General features: G+C 48.9%; 11 protein-coding genes across 11 annotated transcripts; 6 read left to right on the top strand and 5 right to left on the bottom strand.

The window, feature by feature from the left end:
* Positions 1-1,921: 1,921 nt before the first annotated feature.
* BDV38DRAFT_283705 (Zn(II)2Cys6 transcription factor) lies at positions 1,922-4,280 on the top strand (the record flags this gene model as incomplete). The annotated part of the gene is made up of 7 exons (XM_032060086.1): positions 1,922-2,091; positions 2,151-2,404; positions 2,460-2,770; positions 2,830-2,910; positions 2,968-3,575; positions 3,629-3,811; positions 3,878-4,280. The coding sequence occupies 7 exons, from the start codon at positions 1,922-1,924 to the stop codon at positions 4,278-4,280; spliced, it is 2,010 nt and encodes a 669-aa protein (XP_031912830.1).
* Positions 4,281-4,542: 262 nt separating this feature from the next.
* On the top strand, positions 4,543-6,782 carry BDV38DRAFT_249108 (FAD-binding dehydrogenase). Its single transcript, XM_032054796.1, has 2 exons — positions 4,543-4,992; positions 5,076-6,782. The coding sequence occupies exons 1-2, from the start codon at positions 4,585-4,587 to the stop codon at positions 6,366-6,368; spliced, it is 1,701 nt and encodes a 566-aa protein (XP_031912829.1). The 5' UTR covers positions 4,543-4,584; the 3' UTR covers positions 6,369-6,782.
* On the top strand, positions 6,777-8,481 carry BDV38DRAFT_249106 (Nif3-like dinuclear metal center hexameric protein). The gene is made up of 4 exons (XM_032054795.1): positions 6,777-7,088; positions 7,188-7,231; positions 7,296-7,421; positions 7,512-8,481. The coding sequence occupies exons 1-4, from the start codon at positions 6,979-6,981 to the stop codon at positions 8,366-8,368; spliced, it is 1,137 nt and encodes a 378-aa protein (XP_031912828.1). The 5' UTR covers positions 6,777-6,978; the 3' UTR covers positions 8,369-8,481.
* cog6 (Golgi transport complex subunit COG6) lies at positions 8,465-10,870 on the bottom strand. The gene is made up of 2 exons (XM_032054794.1): positions 10,494-10,870; positions 8,465-10,421 (listed from the first exon to the last, which is right to left on the bottom strand). Exons 1-2 carry the CDS (start codon positions 10,794-10,796, stop codon positions 8,511-8,513), a joined length of 2,214 nt encoding a protein of 737 aa, XP_031912827.1. The 5' UTR covers positions 10,797-10,870; the 3' UTR covers positions 8,465-8,510.
* A 108-nt stretch (positions 10,871-10,978) lies between these two features.
* BDV38DRAFT_249102 (uncharacterized protein) lies at positions 10,979-12,021 on the bottom strand. Its single transcript, XM_032054793.1, has one exon. It carries the CDS (start codon positions 11,777-11,779, stop codon positions 11,300-11,302), a length of 480 nt encoding a protein of 159 aa, XP_031912826.1. The 5' UTR covers positions 11,780-12,021; the 3' UTR covers positions 10,979-11,299.
* A 2,928-nt stretch (positions 12,022-14,949) lies between these two features.
* Positions 14,950-16,796, bottom strand: BDV38DRAFT_293731 (pyridoxal phosphate-dependent transferase). The gene has a single exon (XM_032062315.1). It carries the CDS (start codon positions 16,713-16,715, stop codon positions 15,351-15,353), a length of 1,365 nt encoding a protein of 454 aa, XP_031912825.1. The 5' UTR covers positions 16,716-16,796; the 3' UTR covers positions 14,950-15,350.
* Positions 16,797-18,579: 1,783 nt separating this feature from the next.
* On the top strand, positions 18,580-19,794 carry BDV38DRAFT_108693 (uncharacterized protein). The gene has a single exon (XM_032050940.1). It carries the CDS (start codon positions 18,673-18,675, stop codon positions 19,531-19,533), a length of 861 nt encoding a protein of 286 aa, XP_031912824.1. The 5' UTR covers positions 18,580-18,672; the 3' UTR covers positions 19,534-19,794.
* Positions 19,684-20,063, bottom strand: BDV38DRAFT_283698 (heat shock 9/12 family protein; the record flags this gene model as incomplete). Its single annotated transcript, XM_032060085.1, has 3 exons — positions 19,684-19,726; positions 19,783-19,975; positions 20,030-20,063. 3 exons carry the CDS (start codon positions 20,061-20,063, stop codon positions 19,684-19,686), a joined length of 270 nt encoding a protein of 89 aa, XP_031912823.1.
* Positions 20,064-20,480: 417 nt separating this feature from the next.
* BDV38DRAFT_249093 (NYN domain-containing protein) lies at positions 20,481-22,784 on the top strand. The gene is made up of 3 exons (XM_032054792.1): positions 20,481-20,599; positions 20,658-21,943; positions 22,005-22,784. The coding sequence occupies exons 2-3, from the start codon at positions 21,035-21,037 to the stop codon at positions 22,623-22,625; spliced, it is 1,530 nt and encodes a 509-aa protein (XP_031912822.1). The 5' UTR covers positions 20,481-20,599; positions 20,658-21,034; the 3' UTR covers positions 22,626-22,784.
* Positions 22,785-23,225: 441 nt separating this feature from the next.
* Positions 23,226-24,012, top strand: mog1 (Ran GTPase-binding protein MOG1; the record flags this gene model as incomplete). Its single annotated transcript, XM_032060084.1, has 2 exons — positions 23,226-23,302; positions 23,394-24,012. The coding sequence occupies 2 exons, from the start codon at positions 23,226-23,228 to the stop codon at positions 24,010-24,012; spliced, it is 696 nt and encodes a 231-aa protein (XP_031912821.1).
* A 521-nt stretch (positions 24,013-24,533) lies between these two features.
* BDV38DRAFT_271860 (SprT family zinc-dependent metalloprotease) lies at positions 24,534-26,787 on the bottom strand (the record flags this gene model as incomplete). Its single annotated transcript, XM_032057390.1, has 2 exons — positions 24,534-25,599; positions 25,655-26,787. 2 exons carry the CDS (start codon positions 26,785-26,787, stop codon positions 24,534-24,536), a joined length of 2,199 nt encoding a protein of 732 aa, XP_031912820.1.
* Between the last annotated feature and the right edge of the window lie 521 nt (positions 26,788-27,308).

The raw sequence follows: 27,308 nt of genomic DNA, 5'->3' as shown, positions 1-27,308 counted from the left end.
CCCCGCATGGGAGACCTTGGCAGCTCTGAGGAAGGTTTTCTGAATGAGGGGATACGAAACTTAGGGCATGTATCTAGGCCACCTTTTACCTCAGTCATGATTATCCAACACTTGATCACAAACTCGGGGGCTGGCAAATCAACCGGAAACCCCACCCAGTCGAGAATCCTATTCACGTCCAATGTACTTGCCACCGTCATTAGCTTCGAGGCTGTGATATCATACATCATTTCCCATGCCTCCACTTGCCCTAACCCCTCACCACCTATCATACCCAGACCCACAGCTTCACTCTCCCGTATCAATCCTCTCCATTACCACCTTCTCCTGACTCCGGCAATTGATGGGACCCAATACCTGTGTCGCCTCTCCATGCATAGTTCGGTGTTTGGAATTCACTCAAAAGCGTCTCCAGGTGCTCCAGCTTGTTCTTGTGCGCCTCGGCCACCAGATTCCTTTCTGAACCATCTCTGCCAGAATACCAAATACTCCTTCTAGATAATTACGAGGACTTTGGACTAAGAATGGAGCTACGATTGCAACCATACACATAATTACGACGGTAGAAATAGCGCGTTCAAGGTCAAATGGGAGCAAGCGCTCTAGAGTTCATGTTAGATTTGGTAAATGTGAGCAGTGCAACAGAAAGTACACCTCCTATATCCAGATACTCTAGAAATACCGTGGAAGCAGGTCGAGGGTCATCTGGCTCATCTATTCGGGGCCCTTCCGAATCTGTATACAAACAATCGTGCACACATATCACTTCGTTCTCTCATACCTGCTCGGGTACACACCGCTCCATCTTTATCGCATCTTGACGTTTCTAATATGTACATCTTACATAGCAGGTCAACAGACCACTGATAAGGGATGTGGGACCTCTACCTCCTACTCAAATAGGATGTTAAGATGAGCAGCCTTATCAGCAAATTAAACTACTCTTCAGATAGCGATCTCCACCCGCTACGGGAGGCACTCCGAACAATTTCCCTGCAAATAATCACCGGATGCAGTTCCGAGATACGGTTGGGAGAGCATAATTGAGCTATTCATATAACTGTAGAATAGATAACTTGTGCCATATATCATTGTCAGACTCCCACGCCATTTTTAGAAAATTTCCCAGGCGATATCGCTTACTTAGGAAAATGGCTGGGATCGGGAGGACTTCCGACCACCGAAAATGACAAGCTTTTATCTACCGGACAGCATCCTAGAGGCTAGCGTCTTACGCTTTCATAGTTATTATCTACCTTTGTACATAGCTCATGAATGTATGAGCATAGTAGCTGTACGTTAGAATAGAGCGACCATCCTAGAAATTAATATTCCAGCGATTTGTTGTATCCGATGATTAGCAAAAAGTATATAGTAGCAGAAGAATGGCACAAAGATGTTCTATGTTACATAATCCAATCATCTTAGTTAGTTAATTTAACCCAGTCTTAATAGCTAAGATTAACCTACGACTCAAATAATTGGTTTATACTTAATGAGCTACTACGTATTCGTTACTTAGCAAACCTCGTCCTTGAAAATTAAGCTACTTCTAGCTTAGGCGGGGAGGACCTATGAAGCCCTAATCCGACCATCGTGCCGTTAACTTGGAACGCAGCATTATGAAACTAATCCATGCAACAAAATTTGATTGTGCAATTAATGTCACGCACGCTGACATAATCATGTGAAGACTAGCAAAGAGCAGCAAATATCGCTACGAAGGATTTAATTAGAGACACAACCTCGGCGGTTGGGTTTAACCGCGGTAGAATTTCCCCATCGAGCGGAACTCGGGATAGAAGAATCAGGGCTATCAACTCCGAGGTGACCTGTTCCACTGTCATTGTTCTATGTCGCCCATTATCTTAACACCTCGGTGTCAGAAAAGAAGCAAGTTGACATTATTCTAGAGCTCATGATGCCGCCTACGAATTCTACTGCATCCACCCGCCGCAGTCGGAGAACGATTGCGTGTCAAACGTGTCGCCAACGCAAAGTGCGGTGCAGCTTGAATGTCACCGGGGTGCCATGTATCGGCTGCACTCAGGACTGTACCCCATGTATAATCACAACAAGGCGAGGACAGAAGTAAGATGGAATTCATGTGGAAGCATGAGTCGATAGATGTTGATGATAGTGTATTATAGGTATGAGAAACACGGTGGGCCGGTTCTCCTTGCAAACCCTCAGAGTCCCGATCAGGCGCTTTCGCAGACCACAGCACGTAGAGTGGAGCTTCCAGCGTTCCAAGTTCAGCCACAGCAGCATGTGCCCTTAAACGTAGAAGCCACCGCAGCTCGTGAAGCGCACGATATCGAAGATGAAGAGCGCAACGGTGATGAAATTGCAGCTGCTGCTTTAGGGCAACCCCGAAGAGTAGGCGAAGTCCCTTTCTACACAGGTAACTAACAAGGGCTCTCACGTTGATATCATTCTTATGCTTACTGTCTAACTAGGAGACCGGACCGGGCCTGTGTCCACTCTGGATATCTGTTCACCAGATCACTCTTTGCCAAGACACTGTCTAATCCCATCGAATAGTCAGGCTACCCTGACAGACGATGATCGGGACTACCTCCAAAAGAAAGGAGTCTTCACCCTACCTGAGCCCGGCACTTGTGAGGGCCTCCTCCGTGCATATTTCTATCATGTGCATCCGATCATGCCGGTAATCGAAGTAGACTCCATTCTGAACTATCAACATCAAGGGCGACTTGGTGACTGTAATGTTCTACTGTTGTGGAGTGTATTTTTTGTTGCGGTAAATGTAAGAAGGTTATCCTCGGGTCAGGATTCAATAAATTTAAGTTAACGTCCAATATTTAGTTCATATCACCACGTCTCTATGAGCAAGAAGGGTATACCTCTCGAAAGCAAATGAAAGCCACGATGTACTCACGTGCAAAGGTACGCAAGATCTCTATTTTCATCTCGCCTTTAGGATTGTCGTGCTGATGTATGTAGTGCATGTACGATAACGGTGGGGAGAGAAACAAAGTGACACTTTTGCAAGCCTCCCTGCTGTTGGGATTTTGGCATTCAGAGCAAGATGACCACATGCAACCTTGGTACTGGACAGGCATTGCAATTAATCTCTGCCAGATGCTAGGTTTACATCGGGATCCAGATTCCTTGAGGTATAACTCATCTATCACAGATCGTCAGAGACGTTTGTGGCGCCGTCTGTGGTGGACCTGTTTCTTCCGGGATCGCTGGCTTGGGCTTACTCTTGGAAGGCCACTGAGGATCAACTTGGATGACTGTGACCTGCCGATGTCAGTAACAGCTGACCTACTCAGCGAACTTGATAGCATACCTGAAGCCGTCTCAGTGTCATATATTCCTCAAGAGCTTCCGAAACTGGCAGAGTTCTGGATTATTCTAATTGAACTGAGCCAATTTTTGGGTAAGGTTCTGGCTCTGAAAAGTCAACCCCCGAAGTCGAAGTCCTCTATCAGTCAGATCAATGCCCTTGAAGCACAGATCACACAATGCAGATTACCAGACCAAGATGAACATGACCTGACTCCTTTGGCAAAGTTTTACGCACACCATGTTCATCTGCATTATCAGTTAGACTACCTCTCCCCCCTTGGCATTGGCAGCACTAATACCATCGCAACAGGGCGCTTCTGATTACACTCTACCGTCCCTCCGCAAGCGAACATCTTGATAATCTTGCTCTGGATCAACAAGGGTCTGAGCAGCGACGCCTACAGTCCAAAGCTGACACCGCGGCATCAAAATCAACCGAGATCCTTGACATCCTTGTTCGGGAGAATCTGCTCGAATATGTAGGGCCAATGACGTAAGTTCAAAAGACCATTCTCTTTGCTTGTTTCTTTCCATAGGAGTTTCATCTAACGTAAGATAGACCGGCCCTCTTAGTCCCAGTCATGCAAACCCACCTTCTTAATTGTAGCTATGCCAATCCACTTTCGAAACGTTTCAGCTTCAATAAACTTGATATGTGTATGGGCGTACTGGAAGAATTGCAGAAAACGTATACAGTTGCGTCTTTATTTCGTGGGATTTTCATGAAGGCTCTACAACAAATAGCTCCAGCATACGCCCCGAACTCGCCCCCATCCCATCCGCCTGTTGCCTCCACAGGTGATCCGGCTGGTCCTCACTCGGATACTGTCACTGTTGAAACAACTAATGGGCAATGTAATCAGATGATCGGTGCTGGATCATCTATGTCTGTTGGCTTTATCGATGCTTTAATAGATGAGAACTCAATCTTCGATTTTTTAGATACGTGGAATGAAAATTAATATGAATCATCATCAACCACGATGAATTCCCTTGTGTTACATTTCTCAATTAGTAGACTATTATCACCGTACTATGCATATCCAACTATAAGTATATCAGCGTACAACCCTGTGCTAGCGAGGATTAAATTCGCCGAGGTGAATTGACCGAATTCATCTTCCGAGGGCTCCTCAGTCGCGTGATCTCATTCAATACATATGTACTACCTCCCTGCCCCAGCACCAAACAACTCCACATTTTACCCCATACTTTCAGATACAGGCTACCATACCTAAGAAAATTTACAAATTTCGACAGTTAAGAATGGCTCAAAAAGACTCTCCCGTCATCATCGTCGGTGGTGGACTAGCTGGTCTGGTCGCCGCTTTCGAACTATCCAAACGCAAGGTCCACGTTATCATCATAGACCAAGAGAATGAAGCTAATCTAGGTGGACAAGCGTTTTGGTCTCTGGGAGGTTTATTCTGCGTGAACTCGGCGGACCAGCGTCGGCTGGGTATCCAAGATAGTCGAGAGCTGGCAATGGAGGATTGGTTCAACAGCGCACGGTTTGATCGTGAATGTGACCTCTGGCCCAGGAAATGGGCGGAGGCATTTGTGGACTTTGCGACTGATCATATCGAGGGTTATGTCAAGTCGTTGGGGGTGAGCTTTGCTAGCGTTGGTTGGGCGGAGCGTGGAGATGGGAGTGCAGGAGGACATGGCAATTCTGTCAGTTCATTTCCCCGTGCGAGATATGCGCTGTGAAGGAGGCGTAATGAGGAGACAATAATTCCAGCTCACACGTTTCCTAGGTCCCGAGATTTCATATTTCCTGGGGCACTGGTCCTGCGATTGTGGAGGCTTTTGAAAAGCCGGTTCGTGCTGCTGCGAAGAAAGGGCTTGTGGAGTTCATGTTTCGTCACCAAGTGGACTCTTTGATTGTTGATGAGTTTACTGGTGCTGTCATCGGTGTACGTGGTCAAGTGCTCGAGCCATCTGACACAGCACGTGGTGTAGCAAGCAACCGAAAGAGCATCGACACATTCGAAATGTACGGCAGTGCAGTGCTTGTTGCAAGTGGAGGTATCGGTGGCAATGTAGATTTGGTTAAGAAGAACTGGCCTGTTGATCGACTCGGCACTCCACCGTCGAACTTCGTTATTGGTGTCCCTGCACATGTGGACGGGCGCATGATTGAGATTGCAAAAATTGCTGGGGCCAATGTAATCAATGAAGATCGCATGTGGCACTACACCGAAGGTTTACAGAATTGGGATCCCATTTGGCCGCAGCATGGGATACGAATCATCCCAGGGCCCTCCTCGCTGTGGTTGGATGCCACAGGGAAGCGGCTTCCCCAAATGCTCTACCCTGGATGTGATACCCTTGCCACTTTGAAGCATATATGCAACACCGGCTATGACTATACATGGTTTGTACTTGATAAAACGATCATTGGCAAAGAATTCGCACTCTCGGGCTCCGAGCAGAACCCTGATTTGACAGCAAAAAGCAGGCTAAGAACGCTCCACCGAATACTTGGCTCCGCGGTCCCTGACCCTGTTCAAGCATTCATGGATAAAGGGGTAGATTTCGTGGTGGAGGCAACAATACCAAAACTGGTAGCTGGAATGAACAAACTTGCCAAAGAACGAGGGGGTCCTTCTCTAGAGGTTGAGAAGATCGAACGCGAGATCCACATTCGTGATATGCAAATCGACAACAAATTCACGAAAGATGCTCAAATAATGTTGATCCAGAATGGACGTAACTACTGGCCAGATCGTCTTGGCCGTGTGGCTAAACCGCACAAGCTGGCCGATCCGTCACACGGTCCGTTTGTCGCTGTACGCCTGAACCTCCTGACTCGTAAGACTCTGGGGGGTCTGGAGACGGATTTGCATGGGAGGGTGCTGCGCCCGGATGGATCACCTTTCCCAAACCTGTACGCTGCAGGTGAGGTCTCGGGATTTGGTGGTGGCGGAGTGCATGGTTATAGTGCGCTTGAAGGAACGTTCTTAGGGGGCTGTATCTTCTCAGGGCGAACGGCAGGTATCAGAATGGCTGAGGAGGTGGCAGGGAAGCCACCACGGTCTGCTTTGTAGGATGTTTCATATGTGTGTATGTACATAATACAATCAGTGCTATTGGATCATTCGGCGGGTTCGGTACTCTGTTGTGTTACAACTTATACTTAGTAACTGTGAAGGACAGTGTAGAGGGGAATAAAGTCAATCCATGATGTTTAATCACTCCCTAACTCTGGATTTGGTAATATCAAGGCAAACTATGAGAAAACTAACCCACCTGCAGTCCCATGGAATGTCTAACAGAAGTACTACCACAGTTGAGTCCCAACACTTGGGTGAGCTTGAAAATAGTATTCAAATATCAACTTAGGTCAACCAATAACACCTGCTGAAGACAGGTATAGAATTGTCATACCATTCGTCCAGTAACAGCCATCAAACCCACAGTATGTAATGGAAAATTACATAGATAAATCCATCGGTGTTACTATGAAAGAAGGACTCGGGGTTTGATATGGTCATGTGATCAGGTGGCTGGTGAGCTGTGGCGTCAGCTTTTACTCCTCCATCTAATCAAGCATGATTTGATATAAATTGTCTCCTCTATAGCTCCAATTCCCCACCTACACAAGTCCTTCTTTTAATTACTCCTAACCCCCATTATATAGGCCACAAAAAGCCTTCTATGAACCCCCTGATCCGGTCCTCTGTCCGCCTCTACTCAACAATGTCCGCAACACTGTCCCCCACGTCATCGCCCTTCACCAAGGCCGTGGTGAGCTCCATGAGGAAGCTGTATGCGTTTCTACCTCTCCCAATTGCCCTCTGGCACTTAGGCCAGATAGCGTATACCACACACCCCCCCTTGAACCCAATCACTGACAATACGCACAGCTACCCCGAAACCCTCGCAGACAAAAGCTGGGATAACACAGGCCGTAAGCCCCTCCTCCCTCACCCACCAACCCACCTTGCTCCAGTCAACTAATACACCATCTACAGTCCTCCTCGAAGCGCCCTTCAACGCAACACAACGCCAAAAGAACTCCGTCCTGCTAGCCATAGACCTCACAAAAGCCGTCGCAGACGAAGCCATTGCGCGCAAAGACTCCGCAATCGTAGCCTACCGTACGCCCTCCCCCTCCTTCCAGCATAACATAGAAGAAAGAAAAAAGAAAGAAAGAAAGAAAGATACAAACCACTAACCCAACCAAAAAGACCCCATTATCTTCCGCGGCCTCAAATCCCTCACCTTCACCGACCCCCAACAACAATCCCTCCTCCGTCTCGCACAGGAAGGCATCAGCGTCTACTCCCCGCACACAGCCGTCGACGCCACACCAGGCGGAATGGCCGACTGGCTCTGCGACATCGTCACCGGCTCAATCAGCCCTTCTTCCTCTCCTTCTTCCACCACCAATGCGCCAATCCAATCCTCCTCCTCGAAGACCTACTCAGCCCCATCCTACCCAACCCCGCACGCCGTAGTCCCCGCGGAAGCAAGCTCAATTCCAAAACACACCAGATCAACCATCCACCCCTCGCCGCCCCCTCTCCCAGAGAACATGGAAACCGCCGGAATGGGCCGTCTCGTTACCTTCGACTCTCCCCAGCCATTGACATCTCTCGTGGATAGAATCGCAGAGGGTGTCGGATTCCCCGGTGGCATTCCCATTGCGATTCCACAGGGCATGTCTGTGGATGAGATTTCGATTCGCACGGTGGGCGTTTGTCCGGGGTCTGGGTCCAGTGTGCTGATGAAGGGGGGCAATGTTCCCGATTTGTTGTTTACGGGGGAGATGAGCCATCATGAGGCGTTGGCGGCTATTGAGCGGGGGAAGGTGGTTGTTGCACTTGCGCACTCGAATACGGAGAGGGGGTATTTGAGGGCTGTTATGAGGGAGAAGCTGGAGGGAGTGCTTAAGGGGGAGTGGGAGGTTCAGCGCGCGGAGGCGCTGAAGGCATTGGAGGGAGGCGAGAAGGGGTTGGTGGAGGTTTTGAACGATGGGGCGTGTGAGGTGCATGTCAGTGAGAGTGACCGGGATCCTTATGGTATCATGGTTAGGAGGGTTTAGGGGACTGTTAGTTGTAGGTTTATTGTCTGAGAACTGATTGATGTGGTAAGACTAGGAGAATCACATTATATGTAAGGAACGTTATGTACAAAAACTGGGGTTTCGAGTATATTGGCACGGTTGCGATCGAGTGCGGGTTTAATCAACTGAGCAAGACCCGGATCTCTCCCGTAGTACGGGGGAATAGTCTTCTCAACCCCCATTCATTCTCTCCCTCCTCCATGCCCTTCTCGCTTTCGGCGCCAGTCTCACTTCCCCTGTCCACCCGAGTGACATCAACCTTGCCACTTGCCTCATCGGCACCAATGATCATACCCTCGACGAACTCGAAATCGCGACAGAACTCCTCCACCGCTTCCTCCGTCACGCTCTTGACGAACGCAGCACTGCGCAAGCGCTTCAGATTGTCTGTGGCGTCCATCAAAGCGGACGGGAGGAAGTCATCAAGTTGCTGGCTGACCGCGATGAGAGCTTCAGGTTGGAAGGCCGGGAGAGTCGCGATATCAGCCAGGTTAGGTGGTTGCTTCTCCGTTTCCGCGGCTGGTTTGGCTAAGGATGATTGGGAGAAAGGCTGAAGTGCTGTGAGCAATACCTGGAGACCAGACTCGTCCAGCAGGTAGCGGTGTTGAATATCCAGTAGATCAATGCGGAGAGATGAAAGTTTCGTGGAGATGGGGTTGAGATGTGTTGCGCTGACGAAAGAGGATTCCGAAACGGTCGTTCGTGCAGTGAGATGGATGTTGGTCAGATAGATTGCACGCGCGGTAGCGTTGGATAGCTCCTCTGCCGACGACGTCGCCAACTCCAAGAATGGATCAAATGCGGCGCGGAGAACAGGGGTGAACCGGTTTTCGTCCGAAGTGGACTCCGTATCATCTGCTCCAAAGGAAGCTTCATAGGTCTTCATGAGAGAAGTCAAGCCTTCGAGTGCGTCAACTAGGAATTGGGGTGTGGATAGATCCTCCGAAGGAGTCAGAGCTACGTGGTCTGTCGACAGGCTGCTAACCACTTCCTTCATAAGAGCCTCAAAGTGGCCGAAAGTAAACTTTTCCAGGGTGCCCAATAATTCTGCCAGATTGGAATTCGGTCCCAGTAATTTCTGAAAAGTCGTCCGGTAGAACGACAGTAGACCAACGACTTTGTAGCAAGTAACGGGGTCATCATGACCTTGGATCACTAACTCGACTCGCTGACGTAAAGCCCGAGAAACTCCGATCAGGTCTCGGTTCACCAGGTCACTGAGAGCCTTTTGTCCATCAAACGCGACTTCCTCATTCTCATCAATACGAGACCAAGGCTCGCTGCTGAGTCCGGCCTGGATTCCCCTTGCAAGCTCCTCACCATCAGCCACAAACAGGGCTTCGAGGGCCTCCCGCTCGGATACGGTGGTCGAATGCACCCAGGCCAGCATGTCTCCAATATACCTCAGGGGGTCATGAGCAGAAAACTCAATTGGCTTCACATTGCTATCACCTGCCGTGCCGGAAACCGCATCCGTAAGAGCATAGTGGAAGGCATCGGAAAGGGTATAATCACGCGCCTCGGCGAAGAAATCCAGACAGCTGTGGAAAAGGCTCGGTCGTTCCGCCAGCACCCGCAGCGCGCGTCGGATCGAGCTACTGATCCGGGGATCTTCCAGGTTCAGTGATTTGAACTCCTTCTGGATCCACCTGTAGAGCTTCTGGTACGCGGAGTTGAGATTTCTGGAGCTCTTGTCCATCAGCTCCAGGCCCAGGCGCTGATTCTCTCCGCCCAGCAGAGCTTCGCAATCGCGGTGCACCTGCTTCACACGGGCGAGCACGTCGAAAAATTGGTCATTGATGGGGTCCTCCAGCGACGTCAAGACCAGAATATCATCATCGGAAACGACGAAATGTTTTGTAAAGGCATCGAGCAGCTGTTGTTTTGTTTCGGCCTCTCGCCTCTGGCTCATCAACGACGAAGCCTCCTCCAGGACTGGGGCAGTATCTTGTCTAGCCAGGCTAATGTGCTTTCGCATTTCGTCGCATGTCTGGTTCAAGCTGGTAATCACGGAACCGATTCGCTTCAATTGCTGTTTCCATCCATACAAAATTAGCATCGGTCACGTCTGTTCACATTTCCCCTCCCCTCATTGTTAGATTACCTCCGCAACTTTCCCAAAGTCTCGTACGATCTCCGCGTTACAATCAACTACTTCCTTCTGCACGTCCAGTCGCAATTGTCGTCGTACTTCCGGTGTGTTATGTATGTCTCGCAGGCTGAGAGTCTCGAGCGCATCGCGTATGTCCGAATCCGCATACGATGCGGAGAGTACACTTGTCAGCCGGTTCGTCAAGACATTGGACCGCTGCGTCGCCGGCGGCGACAGCGGGGAAGCGGCTGGGGAAGGTGTCCTGGTCGAAGCATGGCTGGGATTGGCCCCAACGGGGGGGAAATAGCTGGTCATGGAGGATTTATCTGGAGCTCCGTGGAGAGGGTCAATCGGCGTACGGGAAGCGGGAAGTTCAGCAAACACCGGCCATGCATTGACGTTCATGATAAAATGCCAAGACTCACTAGTACTTATACAGCCACTCACTAGCTACTACTGGCTAGTGAGATTAGAATCTACTAAATACTCGTAAATTCAAGCAAAGGATGTCAACAACACCAGTCACACCACCAACATAAATACAAACAATTCGTATTGATAACCATTCGTAATGAGAACTCAGAACCATGAAAACAATCCACAGAGATAATAAAGATAATATGGACTTTCCCTCCTTGAGATTTACCGTCACAAACTCGAGCAACTGTCAAACTTCTTAACGATCGCCGCTGGGAAATTATACGACTTGACTTGATCGAAGGCTGAGTGCTCCCCAAAATCCAACAGTACCTTCACCGGGGACAACGTCAATTGGGAGTTGAGCCGCCGCTCACGTATGTGATCAGTGTGCGATGAACCTATTCTGTCAGCGATTCTAACAGGTTTATCCGCATTGACCAGCTAAAACGCCTGCTGAAGGAACACGGTATCATCAAGAACCTTCGAGAAAGAAAGGATGCCGTGGACCACCTGCGAATCCCCATGGCAACAAATTTCTGACATTCGTCCACCTTGCTTTTGAGTTCAGAGCACTCAGCCAACCGGGCAATTTCAAGTCTTTCCAGCAGCTTTTGTTCTAGGCTCGGCCCAGTTGGATTGAACTTTTTCAAAGAGAAGGACTGGGGGAAGATCACGTACAATTTGGGCGAGGCAGACAGAGAGCTAGGTGAATATAGCCATGAGACGTTTACCCTTTGGCATACCGCTATGAGGTCTCTCTTTCGGGAGCAAAGATATCCAGAGATAGAGTCTTTGGTAAGGCATTTATGTATGCGGGTATATCGCCTTGGAAATGAATTCGATTTCTCTGAGGCACGACAGCTAAATCTCGATGCCATGCTGAGCTTCCTTCTCCTAGGTAATGTACTGGAGGCACAAGGGTATTTATACCAGGCTATAGTTGCTTACGAAAATTCGGTGGAGACACGACGTCGAAATGCTCCCAATACCGTTTGGGATGCTGGGAAGGCCTCTTCGTTGGGATGGGTGAAGCAAATTGCGGCAAGACTCGATATATGGTTAGCAAGTGACTATATCTCCATGGAGGATAGTATGTATTCTGGTGTGTAGTTAGAAGTCCAGGCAAAGGCTTTTATATCTGTTGACGGAGAGGGAGTATATACATAAGAATGGACAACTGCCCCACCTCCAAATAATGTCCGCAAAGACCGCTCTAGTCACAGCTTTCCCAATACAAAATACAGAACATATCGCAGCTTTAGAACGGAGCAAGAAGCCCACTAAGAAGATTTCCTGGGCGAGACAATATTTAGGTTTGATCGATACGAGCTCCTCTACTCCTCTAGTTTGAATTCCATAGAGATTATTTGTCTCGTTTTCCCACATAAAACTATCTAGTTCAATATATCCAAGGACCAGAACACCGATCCGGATTGCCATAATCTAGAAATCTAGACAGTGCAATGCATTCAATTACGTCCCAATTTATCTATAATAATAGAACTACTAGTAATACGGAGTAGATCTTACAGATCAATCAGAAGACGCGGGCTAATGATGTCGATTCTTGACTACTACTAGTAGATACTACTAGTAGTAACTAAAGCGGCCAATAGTACTGTCCCGGTTCGATTCTCGTCCAATGAAAAGTCAGATACATGAACCAATCAGAACCCAGAAGCTTTAGACACGACAATGGCGTTAGGACCCGGCTTGAGTAGCTCTTGATGACCGTCCGGAAACAGCACCTGCAGGCACTCATGTTAGTAGTTTTTCTCATAAGGAGATATATACTGGGTAAGACATTGTCCGCGTACCGCGTACTGGCCATCAGGTAACACATCCATAACCCGGACAATCTGCTCTGGATTCTCTAAACAACGCAAGGAGTTACTAAGTTACAATCCACATAATGTCACGGCGGAAAGCAGAACCACCATACCACGATCCAGCGCAATCATGTCACCGATATTGGCATTCAACATTTTGGCAGGTGGAGTATCAATGAGAAATGATGATTTCAAGATTGTTCTGATGGTCGAGGAAGCCAACAGGGACTTGACGGTCTTTAAGTAATTTTCCTCGCACCGTCTTTCGGCGAGGCAAGACTCAACACATCGGAACGGGTTGGGAGAAATGCGATGATCGACAGCCTCAGCCAGCCACAAGATCTTTTAGCCGAACAACAGCTGAGGCCTGTGTACCGCATTTATTAGTGGGGCCTCCAATGGGGGGCGGTGCTTTGAGTATCTCCAGGCTACTAGTTGCGCTGGGCATATATGTGGATAGTCGAGAATTCACACACTATTTGCCATGGTTCAAGTCCCGCTTTGGGGATTGTCGATACAAAGTGGGGTCAATGAGGGGTAATATTTATCTGTAGTAGACCACTCGACTATAGTTATCATCATAGTATCATGTAAATTGAAAGAGTTGACTAACTCGGTGGTTGACAATTGTATCATCATGTGCCAATCTACTTACTCGTCGGGCAGCAAAAGCCCTCACCCCATTTACTCCCAGACTATTATCCTCACCACGGTTCACGAATTCTGGGATCATCCGGGGAACTGTGCCGTTGGTGGAATCATGATAACTTATCATTTACGACCATAGGATTAACTTTCTAACTAGCAATATGGATGCACGACAGAGGCCAATTAATGTCGTACATGTCAGTCCACCGGCGAGATACCACATGTCATCTCCCAACTTCTACTGGCGCGAGGTTAGTCGAGAGAGTTGATTCGTGAATTTGGCTCGAGCTATCGCAACAGATACAGCAGAACCAAGGTTGCTGTGCGACGGTCACAATCGACCGGCCTAGGGAAACATTGTCGGTGGGCAAGTACTGTTTGTGCGGCACTGGTTGGTGCATTGAAACCTATTCCCCTCGCGAAGCCGTATGCCCCAGAGTACAGAAAAAGATGTGATATAAGACCCACGCAGCGGGGCATCAAATGTAGAAGACAAAAGCATGAACGATGTATCAGTAGCCAAGGGTGCTAATTCCTGACCCAGTAGCGGCGTTAATCACGATGGGGGCCATCATATGGCCGCCTCCTACTAGGAGAATACTCGCGAATAACTTGAAAATACATGGGCAAGTAAGACTCAAGCATATTAGAAGCGCTATTGGCGCACATTGTGAAGATAGCGCTGGCATTCACGTTGTGGTCTTTTAAAATACAGGGCGGGAAAGAAGCGGCATCACCTCGCCCGGCATTGGTTGTATAAGAAAACGACGAGAGGGCCAATCACTTCACCATTGTTCCAGGGGTATTTCGTGCGGGCCCCAGGAAAGCGCGACAAAAGACTGGTCAGGGCTGGGATAAAGAGCAGGTTGCTTTATGAGGCAACCTCAACTAGCTTTTCCCTGAAAGTCATGCTCATGGTACTGGGCTTTGGGTCCGAGAACAAGAAGAAAGTCATCAAAAGTGTCACCCCCTCCAATTAGTAGGTTTAGTCCAGAAACACCACCACCAACCAAGCGGTGAGTCAGAAGTCCTCCAGCAATAGGTGCAGCAAGAATAGCCACACTTTCAATGATCCCCAAGCCGGCCACAGAAGAATGGTCGTTGGCGGAGAGGCAGGATATACACGACTCGCGGTTGACGCGTTTCGTACGGAAACTTTTGGTGGGGAGTATAGAAGAACCGTTGTGGAAGCCATTTCTCCTGCATAACGCAAACCAGGGCTTTACAAGGTGGTCAATTACGTAGAGCCTAATCAGATGCCATTTAAGATGCCCTGCTCCAACCTAAAAGACTCGGTTCGTGAAGCTCAAGTGTAGAGGGCTAATGCCAAGCTTAGATTCAATTAGGCTATGCTTACAGGCTTTCTAGATGAAGTTTGAAGAAGGAAAGGCAGACTGGCTAAAAGTCAAATTGGGGATGCATATTTTAGCGAGTGAGAAAGTACACACAATAGTTGCGTACTGCACTATAAACGCAAGCGTCGTCTTGGCCATGGCCGACATTGACTACAGCAAAGGCTGGAGCAAGAGTAGTGGCAACAAGGAAGGTAAATTACGTATGCTCAGCAAAATCTAGACTAAGCCACTGTGGTATCACAGGGGCGTCTCCTTTCGTACTTCTGCTTAAGGAGGGATTTAATATTGAACATCCGGGCCCACGAGTTCACGATTAACCCTCCGCTCTATTACTCCATAGCCAGAACTTAAAGTTTTGTCAATTTTCAGTCAACCTGATAATTGATTCAATCAACTTATGGAATGGCTTAGGCTAACAAATAAAGATCAAAGACATTGTAATTTAAATCAGCGCAGTACAGTTATCTCGTAGTTGTCATGTAGCTCGACGAGTGATTAGTGACATATCAAGGGAGCAAATCCATATGTGATAATCTGAGAGCTTGCAAGTTATATGGCATATCTGTAACAGCAGAGCTGGCGTTTTTCAGAGCCGTGACTCTCACTTGTCCAAACTCTTAAGAATGAAGGGCTTTAACAATGCGTTTCAATCCCTCATCGAGCTGAACACGGTGTTGCGAAAAGGTAATACGGAACCATCCGGGCTGCTCACTACCAAAGTCATCGCCAACTCCAAGGTGCACTTTGTGCTGCGTCAACTTTTCTGCCAGTTCCCTACTTCTATTCCATTTTGCAGAGTCGCTATCATCAGGTGGACTGCCGGGGTGGATTCTCAGATAAGCTGTTAATAGATCGCACCAAACAAAGAACCCCGCGTTCGATCCTCTTGCGTAGGGTATTCCGTGGTCATCCAGGAATGTGACAACATAGTTGTAAGCTGCAGAAAGCTTCTCGTAGTTTTCCTTAATATATCGGTCCACGAACTCTTCATCTTCGAGAATGGTTGTCGTCAGATAGTCCGCAAAGCCAGAAATCGAGCTAAACTGGCCGACCCCTCGGATCGACTCAAGCATGTCGCCGTTACCTTGGGAAATAATCACACCTAGTCGCACTCCATTCGCGCCAAAAACTTTACTAACACCCCAAAGCACATGAACAAGTTTCGGGTCGATCAGCCCATCATGGTCGATGGAAAGCACCGAAGTAAAGCCCTCCATCGGCGTTGCCCTGTCTTGACCATGTCTCCAAACTGACAAAGCATATATCTCGTCGCTGATCATATGAACGCCATGTTTTTGACAAAGCTTCATCAGCTCCACAAGGAACGACCGAGGATAGCATCGACCCAAGGGATTGTGCGGGTTGCAGAGCAGAATGGCTCGTATATTACAGCCTCGCTCACGCGAGCTTATGATGGCTTCTTCGTATTTGGACACAGCAGAAACACTGACAGGATCTACCTCGTCGAAGCCGACTGGAACGAGCTTAGCCCCTGGCCGCAGGCAAACGTCTCTGTTGAAACCTCGATAATATGGGCGCCCTGCCAGCATCCCTTCACCTGGATCACACAAAGCCCAGGAGCAGTGCTCGGTTGCAGATGAAACCCCATTGGTGGCAACGATCTGCGATGGCTTGAGCGCTTTTGATGGACTGAGATAACGAGTGAGAAAGCGAGCGATGGCAGTTTTCAGCCGAACAGACCCTGTGATGGTGTCGTTCAATAAAAGGTGCTGTTCTGGAAGATCAAAATTGCTGTTCACGCGATGTAGCAGATGTTCTTGCATCAGTGCATTGTCTGCAACCCCGAGTGTGACATAGCCGTGAGGGTTGCTCTCCGGATGCCAGAGATCGTTAAGAATATCCCAGAGGCCATTGCTTGTGTTTCTCAACGAAGTACTTGCCCTGAGAGACAGGGAATGTGCAGGTCGGCTGGCAGTACTATGAGGCATGCCATCTTGTTGCGCAATGGATGGATAAGACATGCTGACTGGAACTATAAGCCTTAGAGAACACTTCAATCGTTGGGATGCCGCAAAAGTATGATGGTCTTTTTTTTCAAAATTGCTTAGACTTCTAAGCCGCTTCCTTAAACGTCTATTCCAGCGGTACATGTTACGGGCTCTTATACTAACATACTGCACTGAGTCACACTTTGAGAGGGGTCTATTCAGAGCCCGCGGGCTCACATATTATCGGGGCCGAGTTAGGGCGTATCTTAATTAGCCCATTCTGGAAGTGGGTCTCTTGGGCGCCTTCTAACAACATCCAGACCACGACTCATCAAGGAGAGGTTTAAGCGGCAAAATCCTCGGGTGAAAGGCAATCCTTCTTAGATTCAATGTCTTACAGGATAGAGGGCGAAGCCAATTTCATTATTAACGGATTGTAGTAAATATACATTGTGGGGAATAAAACGGTAAGACACCGAGACATGGAAGCTCAAGTTGGGTACTAAATGAGGGTTTGACTACTTCTCATCGTCAGCATATCACGACAGATCTATGGACAGTAGACGAACGACGGGGACGTATCATGTTCTACTGCTAAGTCGACTAGGTATCTTGACAGCCGGATGATTCATGAACTACCTGCACTATAAAATTATCATAAATTAAGCTGCGTTAAACAGAGCCGGATCGGCTTAGCCCCACGTAAAATAACTTCCCATCTAGGGTGTGGTAATGAGTCAACTGAAGCTTTCTTCTAGCGAGCCTTTTGGAGTGAACCTGCAACGGCCGCCGGAAAACGTCCAGGCTGCGCTAAGCAGGCACAAACAAGGGGGTGAAGCGGGCAATGAACTAAACTTTTATAGAGGGTATTCTCTCTACCTCACCCTACGGATATCAATCGGGCGACGGTTAGGGGGTGACAACGAGAGTGAAGTTCAGAGTCAAGCTGCAGTAGGATTCAGAAGCTACATGTTTGGAAGCAGGCGATATTTATCACCCTGTCAAATGGCTACGGTCAGTTGCCGTATATCCTTTAGGCCAGAATTTTGACAAGTCAATCGATACCTTGCAGTTCACCAAAGGCACCTCTTTAGTAGTTCACGACGAGATGAGTAAGGTAGCTCTTGGCCAAGATGATTTGGATAAAGGTGAGCTTGTTATATATTACTACAAAAGCTTTTTAGACACATAGAAACAGACATAGGTACTACTATTATCCAGAGGAGTCATTTCGTACCAGGAGTTTCAGTATGCGCCTCTCCTTACTCGATATGTTCATCAACCTATCAGTTATTTACTTCGCCAATATCTCTCTGAATATCCACGCGTTGCTGCTGAAATGGGCTACATTGTATATCATGTGTAGGACCAGACGTACAGTCGGCAAAGCGGATTTAAGGTTGTCATTAACCCAGGAAGAATCAACGCACTACGTTTACCTAGTACTAGTAGGCACTACTCCATACTACTACAGGTTTAAGGCCTAGTCTCGGATATCTATACTACCTACTACTACAACTACTACGTTATTGTCAAACCATTAGACAGGTAGCAGTGGAATAACTTGCCAAGGTGCCTTACGTGGTGGGGATATGAAGAACTGCACACGGGCTCAAAACAAAGTGGTAGTAGCAGGCAGTAATATAGACGATTCGATTCGACTTAGGGTTCGTATACAGTCTCCTATAGTTTGGATCCCTCAGGACACGCACTTTCGTGCTCCCCCCACGCTCCGGCCGCTCAAAAGCGGTGCCAAGTCGGGCCTAAAGCGGAAAGGGAAAAGTCACCGTAGTGAGTCGATTTAAGGTATTTAATTAACGCTGCACAGGAACTAGTGGTTTGTTTTGGTTTGTTCGTCCCACGAACTGCAGTCCACTAACCCCAGCTTCAAGAGATCAGCGACCATCCCCTAGCGAGTACCTTTCCAATTCTTATCGCGTTTACTCTCAGAACCTGATCCTCTCTGTGTATATTCCATCGCTCACCGCCAATGGATAGCCCCCTCCTTTCCCCCGCCAAAGCGCGACAAGCAGCCATCCAGGCGAAAGATTGGGCTTATGTCAACTCCTGGCTAAGTCGCCAATATGCCCCGAACCCAGTCCCCACATTCGAACGCAATGAAGATACACTACGGACATTGCTTGCCCTAGCGGCAGCCAACGACACCGCCGATGAGGAAGCGTCCCTCCTACACCAGGCACGCGAACAAGCCGTGCAGGGATTCAAAGCGCGCGAAGAGACCGAAGACAAACAGAAGAAGGAGATACTCGACGAGTTGGAATATTGTCTCGATGATAAGGGCGAACAGGATCTGGACGATCTAGCGAAATCGGCTGCGGCGTTGGGTGCGCTGAACGCGGAGGCGGGGCATCTGGGTCAATCTGTTCTCGAACTGACCAAGGAGGAATTTGGCGTGCAGGACCAGCTGGCTAAGGTGGATATGTTACATGATTATTTACAGAGGGAGTTGGAGGCGCTGCGCCGGCAACTGGATGAACTAAGGTCTGATCCGGCGTATGAGGTTCCAGCTGATCTGCCGGCTATGACAGCTGAGTGGATGAAAGGCACGAAAACTCTCGCCGCTAAAGTTGGTGAATATCAGGATAGGGTTGCTGCTTTGAAAAGGAATCAAAGTAAAGGGCCTACGTTGGGTGAGGTGGTCGCGGAGGAGGTAGCCGTCAAGAAGCTTATGAATGCGGTCAGGAGCTTGGATCATCGGATTCAGCTGTTCCATGACCTTCCTACAGATATCCAAGGGGCGCGGGCGAAGTATCGAGAGTTGTTAGAGGAACTCCACGAGCTTACCCAGGAACGAGACTCGAAGCTTGATCATTCTATACGGGGGACGTGAAATAGTTCAGAATATTAAGTTCTGATTAATTCATATGAGGGTCATTAATTGACACAGGATACTAAGCTTAATACAGTACATGAGGATAATATCATCAAATCATAAGTATTCATGATGAACGGTCACGGGTGATCCTCCAGACTCTCAAGCTTAATGGTCACCGAGACCCATCGCGTTCTTGGCCTTGTCAAGACTGCGAAGTCGGTTAGTCTCTTGACAATAGCTCGAATACTCTGCAGAAATACTTACATCGACTCGCCGGTACCGCCATGGCTCTTGTTGTCATGCATGCGCTGGCTCTTGTCGAAGGTCTCCTGCATGCCAGACTTCTGGTCGTCGGGCTGGGTGCCACGGGCGAGGCGGTCACCAATATCAGTGGCGCCCTCCTTCATCTTCTGCTGGGTGGACTTGGCGGAGTCAGGAGTGAGTTCCTCCTTGGCCTCTGCGGAGGAGTTAGCGAGATATCCAATGCAGCATTATATGTATATCAACGTACTGGTGCTCCAGTCCTTGCGTCCGGCGTCAGACATATTTGCGAGTGGGTTTGATTAAAAGTGTAAAAGTGGTTTGAAGAGTAGAATGGATAGAGTAGTTGTGATTCGATTGTTTTGTCTTGTTGAGATTGATGAAGAAGGGATTAAGATCAGGGATCGAAGGGTTTATATATCTTTCATCTGCTTCTATATCTGTACCTCCATGACGTTGGTGACCTTGATCTGCTCCGCGACGGAATTCACCCGAGGCACAAGTGATGTTGAGTCTGGCCTCTGACCGTGAATCCAGACCTGCGTCCATGGAACGATGATCATTGAATGCGCGTCATGGTGACGAGCGAACCCACCAATGACCATCGACACAACCATGCAATTGGCGATTCCAGAAGAAAGCAGGAATAAACAAATCGACCTCGTCATTCTTGCGATTCTAGATTCTGGGACGAATGACGTCGTCATGACCTACAATTCAGGCTAGCCCGAAGCTGGATTAGTGGTTTGAGTGGGGCCTTTGGGGGAAATATAATTCCGTCCGGACTATCTATTTCAGCGAATGCCGAAAACGTACCTTCCCTATGCGGATTAGTGTTGTTAGCGGCTCAAGACAGCAAGCGGTAGGTCGTGGCAGTACCGTGACAGTTGTTCACCGCCACGCGGCGGGTCATTGCAGGCGGCGAGTCTCCGAGTCTCCGTGCCTAACCTAACCTAACCTAACCTAATCAACTAACTCTCTTCTTCCCTTTGTCAACTTGCCTTCTCTTTCAATGCGTTTGGCGTGAACATCGTCGTCTGGTCGGGTCTCAATGACCACCATGTTGATGCGCTTTATCTTAATGCCCTATCTCTTGCGTTTGAATTGTGCACATTTATAGTTGTCGGTCTTCTGTACTTGAAAGCTTTCTACCCTTACTGTCTGTCCAACCCCGCGTATTGCCACCAAGGCACATCCCTACTTCGAGCGGAATTCTACACACCATTAGATCTGACATCCGAGTCCATTGCTGTCAATGCCATCGTCGGCGACATCTTCTTCGAACTGGGATTTCACTCCGGTGATCAATCTACTGCGCTCGCCGACGTACAGCGGCGGTGACCGTTCCATCCCTGCTCGCCACAATGACTCTTACCAAGCTCCATCCACTCCCGGCACGGTTGCTGCCCAAGCTCTAAATGACTCGGCACCCGATCTGAAGCACGAGAGCGGTGGACCCCCAAAGCTTGGTGACTTCTCCTCCATATGGGATTTCCTTGGCAACACCACGCCTCCCGTCGAGTCAGAAGCTGGCCTTCATCAAGCCACCAAGGAAAGCATTATCGAACAACCTCCACAGCAGCCTAAGCGGATTCAGATTCTCAAGCGCCCTTCTCACGGGGCCATAAACGTTGATAGCCCTGATAAAACGCTTCCGCGTACGCCTCCTCGGCCGATTCCCACATCGGATGTGTCCAAGTCCCACAAGGCTACCGTTGAATATCGTACCCCAAACCATCGTAACCAAACCAAGCAACCAACCTATGAACCCCACTTGTCGGAGAGCACTGCGGAAGCAGAATCCGACAACCCGAGCATCTTTGACCCAGCCTATTCCAAACGGGGCGTCGTTCCTTTCATCCCGTCTCAGGTGGGCATCGCGGAGGCCTTAAGTGAGTCGTCCGATACCCCGCCATCCTCGTTTGATGAATCCACTGGGGCATTAGCCCCTATCGCTATCCAAAACCTCCCCGGTGGCGCCATTCGTGTGCAGCCCGTTGCGTACAAGTCGGCAGCCGATCGAAAAGTCGGTCTCTTAACCAAGTTGTTGAAGAACTTTCCCGACTATGCAGAGACTATAACGCAAGTGGGGCGGTCTGGGAAGCCCAAACCGGCCTCTCCTCTCACATGTCGCCCGATTCATGTCTTTGTCGATATGTCTAATGTAAGTTAGCTTTCCCCGTACATGTCATGTCAACCTCTGCTGATTATCGCCATTTGTCCAGATTATGGTTGGGTTTCACGATTCTATGAAAGTATCCAGAAACATCCCTGTGAAAACACGGATCCGCCGCTTGCCACTCTCATTCCAGAACTTCTCGTTGATCCTGGAACGTGGTCGACCAACAGCCAAGAGGGTCTTGGTGGGCTCCGACCGCTTTGCCGCGATCGACGACGGCGAGAAACTCGGCTACGAGACGAACATTCTCGACCGAGTGCACAAGGTGAAACAACCGACTCGTCGTCAGCTGAAATTCCGCAAAGGTCCTCGGGCGGGCGCTCAGGACGGAGGCAGTAGTTCTGAAACGAACGACACGCCGGAAGAGCGCTGGGTCGAACAGGGTGTGGACGAAATTCTACACCTGAAGATCCTAGAAAGCCTGTTGGATACGGATGAACCAGCGACCATCGTTTTAGCTACGGGAGATGCGGCGGAAGCCGAATTCTCCGGAGGATTCATGAAGATGGTAGAGCGAGCGCTGCGGCGGGGATGGACGGTGGAACTGGTGAGCTTTTCTCAGGTCACTAGCTACGCCTATCGTAAGAAAGAGTTCCGCTCGAAATGGGGGAACAAGTTCAAGATGATCGCGTTGGATGGATATATCGAAGAACTATTGGACATGTGATTCGAGATGGGTCTGGAACCAGGAACGTTCTCATTTATTTAACCTTTCTGCCTATGAGCTTAGATACCTTTTTTAAGATATTAGTAGTGGGGCCGTCAGACATACATATTTTCGCAAGGGTCTATATTCAATCAAAGTTGTCGTGCGGGCTGGGTCTTTCTTTACATGTTGATAAGTTAGTTCTAGACCGTCAGTCCCGTGAGTCACGCCGAGGGGCACCTCGTGTGAGATAAATGGATAAATGACCCCGCCCCTCCAATCAGACCCTGATAAGCCCACCGCCCGCCAACAACGACGAGACGTCATGTTCCTCATTGGCCCGAAAAGCTTCAATTTCCATTAAATCCCAAAGCAGAAATCAATCTTTCTTGTTCCCTTTCCTCTTGAAAAAGCATCACAATCCTCCTTCATGACTCACGACCCTGTCATAAAATACCTATAAAGACTCAAAACCACCCCCATCTTGAGAACACCAACACCCCACTACAATCCCTTCCAACAACGCCCACCAACGCAAAACAATTAGAACCGATCCTACCCCGCATCCCCCAATATATCAACCAAAAAAAAAATAAACCAGAAAACCAGAAAAATCAAAAAATGACAACATACACCCCCCACGACTTCTACGGCGGAGCAATCAAAGCCCTAATCCCCCAGAACTGGGTCGACGCAAGGTTCGTAAAGCGTCCAATTTTCAATCCCCAACTCCCATCCTAGTCAACAACTCCTTTATATAAAGAACTAACAAAAGAAAAAAAAAAACAGTGACGTCCGCGAAATCCCCTCCCACCAAGAAGTCTTCCTCTCCCGAACAACCCTAAGCTCCCAAATCACCGAAATAAACCAACGTGTTACCGACCATGAGACAGCCACTCTCGATACTCTGATCGGCGCACATCTACAAACTCACCAGCTCGACTCCGACGCAAAAGCAGCACTCTACCATATCCACGACGTCTGCGATGAGGGTGATAAGCTGGAGATCGTGACGCCGCCAACACGGGTTTCTTTGGGGAAATTCTCGGCTGGGATTGTGGGGTATCGGGGTGTTGTGAGGGTTACTTCTCCTAAGGGGAGATCTGCGGCTAGAGCTGGTTCTGGGTCTGGGTCTGGGTCTGGGTCTGGGGTTGGGCTTGGGCTTGGGGGTGCGGTTGCAGGGTCTAGTTCGGAGGGACAACTGACTAGCACTGTGACCTTGTGGTATTTGGTGGTGAGGTTGGTGGAGCAGGAGACGGATTTGGTGGTTTTTGTTAATGTGCCCAGGGAGGAGTTTGAGAAGGCTGGGGATTTGAGGGGGTTGGAGGCGGAGGAACGGTTGGCTGAGGGATTGATTTCGGGGTTGGTGGATGGGTTGGAGGTTGTTGATTGGGATTTGTTTTGTTAGGTTCTTTTCTTTCTTTCTTTCTTTATTTCTCTTTGGGGAGTGTACGATTGATTCATGGGTTTGGGAGTGATGGTTGAGTTGACTGTACTTGGGAGGATTTTATAGGATTTGCATCGTTGCATGGCGGATTTGGTATGGATGGGTTAGGGAATTGCATACGGTTTCATGGATGAGAGGGATTGAGGCTAGGACACTGGCATGTATATAAGATAGAACTAGTTAGATAGATTAGTGATAGTCAAATCCGAAATCAATCGATTATGAGCTCCAGAGTATAGCTGTGTATGTACGAATTGCATATGTGCTCATTGCTTAAGGATCGTTGTGTACATCAAACACGAAAACCAAATATCCCAAATGAGAGGCGGACAGGCATATCATCGCTAAAGAGAGAACACCATAGATATATCGTCATCAAATGAACGCTGAAAATGACAGGCAAATCTTCCCGAAATGTATGTAGAATGAGAGACAAATCCGTAAACACCTTCAATGACTAGATCCGAAGAGCCGCGAGTACTTTAGTTACCCAAGTTGATCTCCCCTAGTACGTTGGCAACCTCATCGACGGCCACTTTCTCGGCATCCCCAAGGGGTTGCTTCTTTCGGGGTGACACGTTCCGTGGCTTTGGCTTGATCTGCTGGAGCAAACCTCTGCATTTTCCACATCGAGACTTGGTAGTATCGATGCTCTTTGAATGACGTCCGTATGTCTGGCCGCAGTCCACACAGCTCCATACGTACTTGTAGTCGATCTTGTAGCTGTGCTTGGTCGTTACTTCGAAGCGTCCGCCATAAACAGGGTGGTCCTTCAGGGCTTCTTTGCACTTCAGCCCCCATTGTTTAAAACTTGCTCCATGGGGATTATTGTGGACGTTGGAGATGATAAAGTTGGCCAGGTGGCAGTACTCGTGAGCTAGCGTGTTCAGCAAGCGATCCTCGTCATCTATAATCCGCTCAGCCAGTTCGATGCTAGCATGGTGTTTGGACAGAGATCCTCCAGGTGTCTGGGGCTCCGTCCCAAGCGTACCCTCCGTTCGCAGCTTCTCTCGCTTCCAGTTCGCCCGTCCAGCGGTTGTCTGGAGTGTCTTGCTCCAGATGATCTGAACACCACCCGTTTCCTCGGCTATTTCTTGGATACGGCCACCAGTAACGTGGTCATCTAAAACCTTGAAGAAGTCTTCTGCGACAGCGGCCTTCTTGTTATCAAATGACTTCTTGCGCTCAAGGGCGGCTCTCTTCTTTTCTGTTTCGGCCTTCTTCAGGGCCGTCTTGCTAGGAGGCTTGGCCGTCTTCTTTATTGCTTTGGTTCTAGGCATGATCTCGGGGTCAACGTCGTTGTCGGACTCCTCGAGTTCCTGCAGCAAGTTCTGTAATTTGCGCGGTGAATGCTGATCGATCCAATTGTTTGTAGCTTCCTGAGACCAGAAGGCGTCTACGCTCTCACGATAAGGTGTGGGTGGAATATGGGCTTTGCCTTTGGAAGGTGACTTGAGAGTGCTTTTAGAGGGGCTGGCAGACGGTGTTTCCAAATTCACTGTTTCGATCTCTGAGCTTTTGGAGCGGGGCTCGAATCGTCCTAGAAAACTATCTGGCAGTTAATATTTTAGGCTTTCGCATATTCAGCAGTGTTGAGACGTACTTATCCAAATCTTGTTGGAGTTGAGCGGACGGGTCATATTCATCAGTGTCCACTTCATCAGCAGCAGCTTCATCAGCAGCGTCGTGATCGACCTCATCATCGTCAACACCAGCATCCTCGTCCTCCAGATCCAGACAGTTCATCTTCTCATCGATGTGAGAGGTATTACGGAATAGCTTTCTGGGGCTGGCCTGGGGGTCAGAGGAGGGCATCGAAACAGCAGCTGGTAAAGAGGGCTCTAGGCGAAGGTTTGTATGTGCGGAGCTCTCCAAGGCCCTCTTAATCTGTTCCTCAGGGTTCGGCCTTCTGCCACGAACCAATCTCCTTTTGACTCTAGGCGGCGACGGTGCCCTCTTAGTCTCTTCTGGTTCCGACTCGCCCACAGTTGCGTCGTGGTGGCTAGGCTCTTCGCTATCACTGACAATGAAGTCATCCAGAGAGTTGAATCCATCATCACTCTCCTCGTCCTCGGACCGATTTGCCGGCTGGCGATAATCCCGAAACTGCCGGTCATTTTGTCTTCTACTATCCGTCTGCCGCGGCTCCCTCCTGGTAGGAGACCGTCGTGTCGAGGACGCATCAGAGGGATTCCGACTGATAGAAGAGGTGGTGGAGTAATCCTCCACAACCTCCTCCACGGGGTAATTCTCCTTAGTGTAATCATAGAGCTCGGACTTCCTCGTTGACCGGCTCCTAGAGTGCCTCGACTGCGGCATCAGCAGCGAGTTAGCACGTGCCAGCTGCAACGGATCACTGGGACGTCCTTCGGTCGAAGAGCGGGTAGTCGAGGAGCGCATAGTCGATGCAAAGGAGACGTCGTCGCGGTCACTCAGTCCATCACTATCGGAAAAGATATTAAACGTTCCGCTGGATACAGTTCCGCTCCGTTGCAGCTTCCTCTGTCGATGAACAGGCTTATCGTTTGTCGTCGTTGTTCTCGCAGTCGGCCGTTTAAACTCCGGTTCGTCGAATAACGTCCCCGAGTGTTCTCCCACCTTGGGTGTGGGCGACGTGTCTCTGAACTTGCTCGAAAAGACTGAGTTGGTGTTGGACTTCAGCTTTCGGACCGATTTGGTCGCATTCTCGCGCGTACCGCCTTGTTTGACGGGGCTCGTTGGGTTGAGTCGAGCCATTGTCGTTTCGTTGGTATATAGATAATGAGTGTTGATGTATAATTGTGCTGGTTTGCTTTGGGTGTCGGACTTTAGTATGACATGTCAAATGCCCGATCTGTTAAGTCATAGACAGTGCCGGAAATATAAGTAAAGCTGGATGGAGATATTGCATGAGCTTGAGCTGCCTTTCGAGTGGAAGTGTTGACGATATTGAGTTGCAGCTGGGGGGGTCGTTGGCATGGCAACACTTCCTGGTGATCCGTGGGTTGGAAACGGCCAATGATCGGTCACGGGTTGCGTGTCTAAGAAACAGGCGACTATTACAAAATGAACACCTCACGTTTGCTCTATAATTCTGTGTAGTAATAAATAGAAGGGGCACAAAGGTAGAAAACCAAAAGAAAAGAAAAGAGAAAAGGTTCAAGTTCGAACATAGGAACTTGAGAATCATACCACCGTTACAAACCGTGAAGGCCAATATAAATCCACTAGAGGCATATATTGCCTACTTTAGGTCTATATCAGAGTATCATATCTAG

Source organism: Aspergillus pseudotamarii (genome assembly GCF_009193445.1).
Source record: "Aspergillus pseudotamarii strain CBS 117625 unplaced genomic scaffold BDV38scaffold_32, whole genome shotgun sequence".
Classification (NCBI taxonomy): Eukaryota; Fungi; Ascomycota; class Eurotiomycetes; order Eurotiales; family Aspergillaceae; genus Aspergillus; species Aspergillus pseudotamarii.
The sequence above is the reverse complement of the archived record's forward strand: the minus strand, read 5'-3'. Positions and strand labels throughout refer to the sequence as shown.